This window comes from Denticeps clupeoides, chromosome 4 (genome assembly GCF_900700375.1).
Source record: "Denticeps clupeoides chromosome 4, fDenClu1.1, whole genome shotgun sequence".
NCBI lineage: Eukaryota > Metazoa > Chordata > Actinopteri > Clupeiformes > Denticipitidae > Denticeps > Denticeps clupeoides.
In genome coordinates this window covers 4,695,606-4,701,688 of record NC_041710.1, presented here as the reverse complement: position 1 = coordinate 4,701,688, position 6,083 = coordinate 4,695,606, and the positions used below count along the sequence as shown (strand labels likewise).

The window sequence follows — 6,083 nt, the reverse complement described above, 5'->3', positions numbered from 1 at the left end:
AATGAGAATTGGTGGTGTAAAGTAAAATAAAGTAAAGTAAAGTAAAGTTTTAAAAAACAACTGCATCTTTGCTGAATTGCAGATGAGTTAGAACATAAAAAATGTTCGTTTTAATGAAAGAAATCGCTTTTTCACTGCGGAACGTGACCGGCTGCGTCTGATCCGCGTAAGTAGATAAGTCCCCGGTCCCTCCCCGCCACCGTGAGCGCTTTATAGGGCCGCGGCGGCGTCGCTCACGGCGACACCGATTTGCATAAATCGGACCGTATAAAAACGGGGCTCCGGGACGGGGGGCGACAGAGGGAGCCGCGCACACCATGTCGTCCTACAGGAGGATGTTCGGCGGGGACAGGCCTCTCGCCGCCGGCCGCCAGCTCTCCGGCGCGCCGCGCAGCCGCGTCCCCTACGGCGCGTCCTCCTCCCCGGCGCTCTACGCCGCCAAGTCGGGCCGGCTGCGCGCCGGCGCGCCGGTCCCGCTCCTGTCCTCGGGGAGCCTGGACTTCGCCCTGTCCGACGCCGTCAACAGCGAGTTCAAGGCCAACCGCACCAGCGAGAAGGCGCAGATGCAGCACCTGAACGACCGCTTCGCCAGCTACATCGAGAAGGTGCGCTTCCTGGAGCAGCAGAACAAGATCCTGCACGCCGAGCTGGAGCAGCTGCGCGGCAAGGGCGCGTCGCGCGTCGGGGACCTGTACCAGGACGAGATGCGCCAGCTGCGCCGGCAGCTGGACCAGCTGACCACGGAGAAGGCGCGGGTGGAGGTGACGCGCGACAACCTGGCCGACGACGTGGAGCGACTCCGGGCCAGGTGCGTGGATCTTTACTTTACTTTATTTTACAAGAGGAAGACACCAGCAATTCCATAGATTTCTATAGATTTTGAGTATATAAAACTAAGAGCCCTGATAAGGCCTAACTTGTCAGAAAAAGAACATGCTTGGAAATTGTTAAGTTCTCCTTTCGGGACTGTGAGCTGGACCCTGACCATCTAACTGCTCTGTTTCAGGCTCCAGGAGGAGATCCTGCAGCGTGAGGAGGCCGAGGGGACCATGCAGAGCTTCAGACAGGTACCGAACATAACTTTACAGCTACATGGGCGTGAAGTTTTTACAGCGTTTGTATAGAGGAGGCCGAGGGGACCATGCAGAGCTTCAGACAGGTACCGAACATAACTTTACAGCTACATGGGCGTGAAGTTTTTACAGCGTATGTATAGAGGAGGCCGAGGGGACCACGCAGAGCTTCAGACAGGTACCGAACATAACTTTACAGCTACGTGGGCGTGAAGTTTTTACAGCGTTTGTATAGAGGAGGCCGAGGGGACCACGCAGAGCTTCAGACAGGTACCGAACATAACTTTACAGCTACGTGGGCGTGAAGTTTTTACAGTGTATGTATAGAGGAGGCCGAGGGGACCATGCAGAGCTTCAGACAGGTACCGAACATAACTTTACAGCTACGTGGGCGTGAAGTTTTTACAGCGTATGTATAGAGGAGGCCGAGGGGACCACGCAGAGCTTCAGACAGGTACCGAACATAACTTTACAGCTACGTGGGCGTGAAGTTTTTACAGCGTATGTATAGAGGAGGCCGAGGGGACCACGCAGAGCTTCAGACAGGTACCGAACATAACTTTACAGCTACGTGGGCGTGAAGTTTTTACAGCGTATGTATAGAGGAGGCCGAGGGTACCATGCAGAGCTTCAGACAGGTACCGAACATAACTTTACAGCTACATGGGCGTGAAGTTTTTACAGCGTATGTATATATCTCAAATAAATGACTTGACCTGCTCCATTCGACTACTACCACCTGTAAGAAACAATTGAAAACCCACTTGTTTAAAAAGTATTTCAAATGAGTCGAACACTGAAACACGCACATACACACACACACTGCACAAAATGTAAAAATTTTATATTAGGCCTTATTTGGGCCCTTAGTTTTGTAACTCAAAATCTATAGAAACCGAACGAGAACTGCTGGTGTAAGTCGCTTTGGATAAAAGTAAAGTAATGTTATTTACTTGAACTTGAACTCCAGCGTGGGCAGGAGTTTGGGACACTCCGTGAAAGGGCGACACAGCGACGGGCGCGCTGCCCTGCTCGGCATCTCACTTTGTGGGGAGAGTGACAGGGTGCGGGCCGAAGGGGACGGGCCAGCACTCTCGCCGTTGTTGAATGCCACGCTTTGTCTGTGGTATTAGAGCAGGGGGAAATCTGCTTCTCTGCTGATGGCTCTCAGCACTGCACTGACAAAGCAGTCTGTTGTGGCAAGGTTAGTTGCCAAGGGCTGAGGTGTGTGTTTGCTTGTGTGTGTGTGTGTGTGTGAATGCGGCTGTTTGTCTCTGTGTGTCATTGTGACTGAGGGCCGGAGCTCGGGGGAAAGCCCCCGACAGCATTTTTTATAAAATGGGCTCCGCCGCCCCTGACTGGTCCTGGTATCAGGCCGGATTTGGCACGCCTGTCAGCAGACTGCTGAGCGAGGCCGGCGTGGGAGAGAAATGCCAAATCTGACCGGGTGCATTTTTTTCCCCGACGGGTGCCGTTATCCAGGATGTTGACAACGCCGCTCTCGCCCGGCTGGATCTGGAGCGCAGGGTGGAGTCGCTGCAGGAGGAGATTGCCTTCCTCAAGAAGCTCCACGATGAGGCAAGTGCTCATGTTCAGGCTTTTCCTCATTTAACACAATTATAATCACTTTTTTAAAAAAAAAGAAAGTGTTAAAAATCCAAACATTACATTACATTAAAAACATTACATTCTGAGCACCTTTACACAATGGAATAACACCAATGTCATAGAAATAATTAATTAATTATATTATTACTAATATAAGCAATCATTCTTGTTTTTTTTTATATACAATAGGTAAGTAATCAAATCTTATTACATTAATAATGCCAAAAATATAATTTTCCTAATTTATTAACCCTCTGATTGGCTTTCTGCTCGACCAAATCATGGGGTGACACTGTATCTATGCTGCAGGAAATGGCGGAGCTGCAGGCCCAGATTCAGGACCAGCACGTTCAGGTGGACATGGACGTTGCCAAGCCTGACCTGACCGCCGCCCTGCGGGACGTCCGTCTTCAGTACGAGAACCTGGCCACCAAGAACATCCAGGAGTCCGAGGAATGGTACAAATCGAAGGTTAGACTTTTTGGTCCCTTTTATTCGTGTGATTTTGTTGCTCACTCAGAAACTCCCTCCGGGAATTCATTTTTTAAAAATACATAAGAATAAAACCATGTTTATTCTGGAAAAAGAGAGCTCACGTTGAGGATGACGATGAAGAGGAAACCCGTGTGACTGCTTCTTACGTTGCCGAATAGATTACAGAGCCAGAAGTAAGACGGTAAAGAACTTGATCTTGGCTCCTTAATCTTCTTACCTCTCTGACCACCACGTCCTCAGTGCCCCTGAGAAGATGCCCATCCCCCTCACTCATCCTAGCACCTGGAGACATAGTCATTTTTTCTTTTAACCACCATTCCTCTCTCTCTCTCTCTCTCTCTCTCCCTCTCTCTGTGTGTTCCTTTTCGGACCCCCGATGAACAGTTCGCTGACCTGACGGAGGCAGCGGCGAGGAATAATGAAGCCCTCCGCGTGGCCAAGCAGGAGGCCAACGACTACCGGCGCCAGGTGCAGGCGCTTACGTGTGAAGTGGATTCCCTCAAGGGCACAGTAAGTGTTCCCGGAATCAAGCGGTTAACGGAAGTCGGAGCTTTTTTTTTTCCCAGGCTAATGAGTGTCCTGGGGTGTCAAATTTAGTCATGTCACACAGGTCATATTTTGTTATTTTAAAAAAAATAATGCTTTTGAGGTTTTGAGTTTGTGTCACATTGCTGGTGGCCTGGCAGGATTAGATTTGCGATTAGGGATTTGGTCCTGGCTTCAGTCCTGCCAGATTCGTCACTGGCTGTTCTCTCAGGTGGGGAGAATGTTTGTATTCATTAAGACTGTTTACCATGTGATTGTAATGAATATTAAATCATAGTAAAATGAAATTAAAGTAAATTAGGTAAAAAGGGAAAAATGTATGTCTACAATAAAATTGGAAAATGTGACATAATTACTGCGAGCATCCTGATACTGACTCGCCTTTCCTCTCCCGTTTTCCTAGGCCGAGTCTCTGGAGCGACAGATGAGGGAGATGGAGGAGAACTTCTCCCTGGAGACGTCTGGTTACCAGGATACCATCTCCCGCCTCGAGGAGGACATACGTAACATGAAGGACGAGATGGCTCGCCACCTGAGGGAATACCAGGATCTGCTTAATGTGAAGATGGCCTTGGACATAGAGATCGCCACCTATAGGAAGCTGCTGGAGGGAGAGGAGAGCAGGTAACCAGACAACATTGCTTATGATTACCACACTTCTACTGAAATGGAACTTTAACCACAATATTGATGTGTTGGCAGAATTTCCACACCAATGCCAAACTTCTCCTCCCTCAGTCTTAGAGGTGAGTTATTTTATATTTTTTAAAAACTAATCACATTGCCTGTAATTGAACAGTGAACAGGTACACTTTCGGATAAAAGTCAAAAAGTCACTTTTTGCTTAAAGTTCATGTACATACACTCACATCATGCACTGTATTTATGTATGAGTTGCCTTGATCACAACAGATTCACTGCAAGTTCTGGAAATATGCAGAACGAATGTCAACATACTAAACACATGCCTGATATTTCTGTTTTAACTCTAAAAGCGGCTAATCTTCTGACCTGTGTGTATAGTGAGACACCGTGTTGCTACAGTTTTCCACTACTGGCAGTCATCTTCATTCCACAAGTGTCCTAATTATCACCACTTGTTATGTGACCTTAGAATCTCTGTTGGAATCCAGGCCCATTGAAAGCACAACAACAACCAAGAAGGTGCTAATCAAGACCATTGAGACCAGAGATGGTCAGGTACAATGGTGCTTTCTCCACTCACAAAAACATAGACCCCTTAACAGCTCGATAAACGTTTATTCTGAATCACCCTTGTCCTTTCGTGCGCTTTGCAGGTGATCAACGAGTTGACCCAAAACCACGATGATCTGGAGTGAGAACTTGGATCGTAGCTGTTGTATGCTGGAATCTAGTGGCAGTATTAAACCCAGAAGAGTGAATTTCCTCAGTGACGTAGAAGCCAAGCTGCATTGGTGTGAACAATGAACAAAGAGCAAAAAAGAGCAACTGACAATCCGTGATAAATCTGCTTAAAAAGTGCCTTTCTGCCATGGAGAGTGAAAGTGGAGCCTTGCTCTAATCTTACTCTCATTACCAGCACAGACAGACACCAAGCACACCCAATGACAGCAATAATTCAGGGGTACGGGGGCGTCTCTCTGCTCAGTGTTACCAAAAATACGAAATCAACAGCTTTCTATTTCTTCTTCTTCCTCCATGCAAGTGAAGCAATGCTGTCCACGCTTTTGCAGTAATAAATGATATAGATAACACATGTTGTTTTGAGTTTTATTTAATATATACATATATTACTACAATGCTGTATTGCCGTATAATATCCATACATTTGCTTTCTAATTCATATTTATTCATAATAAACATACTTTTAAGCACTGGAAACTGTGTGGTTATTGCATAGAAACCAATAGGTCAAGAGGAATTATTTGCAACTTGAATACACATTATTCTGGCTGTATGTGTGTATTAAAAATTGTGTTATTTTTTAACCTCTGCCTGATCTCTGCTATCAATCTGGCCAAATAACTAAGCAGGGATGATCATTAGTGTCTAGACAATATGTCCGGTAGCTTGTGCTCACAGAAGGTTGGAATGACAAGTATGCAGGGTGGCAGGCGTCCAGGAATGGGTAAAATCCGCTGCTGCAAAGTCTCAACCTCTATTCATTTTCAATCGGCTAAGGTCTGTTTCACATATAGCATTATTATTTCTAAGGGGCAACTGCTTTCACTCTTCTTTCTTTTCAGTTCTACACATTGTCAATGTTATACATGCAAGCACAGCACATGGTTCACACAATGAAACATCACCCTTATTGAGCATTAGGCAGCCATGAAAGACTTCCAGGGAGTAGTGTCTGGGGACAATACCTTGCACAAC

General features: G+C 46.8%; 1 protein-coding gene across 2 annotated transcripts; it reads left to right on the top strand.

The window, feature by feature from the left end:
* The first annotated feature begins 274 nt into the window (after positions 1–274).
* Positions 275–5,585, top strand: viml (vimentin like). 2 transcript variants are annotated; one of them, XM_028976028.1, is made up of 9 exons: positions 275–808; positions 1,007–1,067; positions 2,556–2,651; positions 2,991–3,152; positions 3,561–3,686; positions 4,126–4,346; positions 4,425–4,468; positions 4,837–4,886; positions 5,021–5,585. In XM_028976028.1, the coding sequence occupies exons 1-9, from the start codon at positions 318–320 to the stop codon at positions 5,060–5,062; spliced, it is 1,293 nt and encodes a 430-aa protein (XP_028831861.1). In that variant the 5' UTR covers positions 275–317; the 3' UTR covers positions 5,063–5,585. The 2 variants fall into 2 exon arrangements, with proteins under 2 accessions (XP_028831861.1, XP_028831860.1); XM_028976027.1 differs by having other exon boundaries at positions 278–808; positions 4,837–4,922; positions 5,021–5,458.
* The last annotated feature ends 498 nt before the right edge of the window (positions 5,586–6,083 follow it).

Excerpts from the sequence above, each read along its gene's own strand:
- viml (XM_028976027.1), top strand. The coding sequence starts at position 318 with ATGTCGTCCTACAGGAGGATGTTCGGCGGGGACAGGCCTCTCGCCGCC. Across the intron at positions 3,687-4,125 it reads TGGATTCCCTCAAGGGCACA|GCCGAGTCTCTGGAGCGACA; the intron begins GTAAGTGTTCCC and ends CCGTTTTCCTAG. Across the intron at positions 4,469-4,836 it reads CTCCTCCCTCAGTCTTAGAG|AATCTCTGTTGGAATCCAGG; the intron begins GTGAGTTATTTT and ends ATGTGACCTTAG.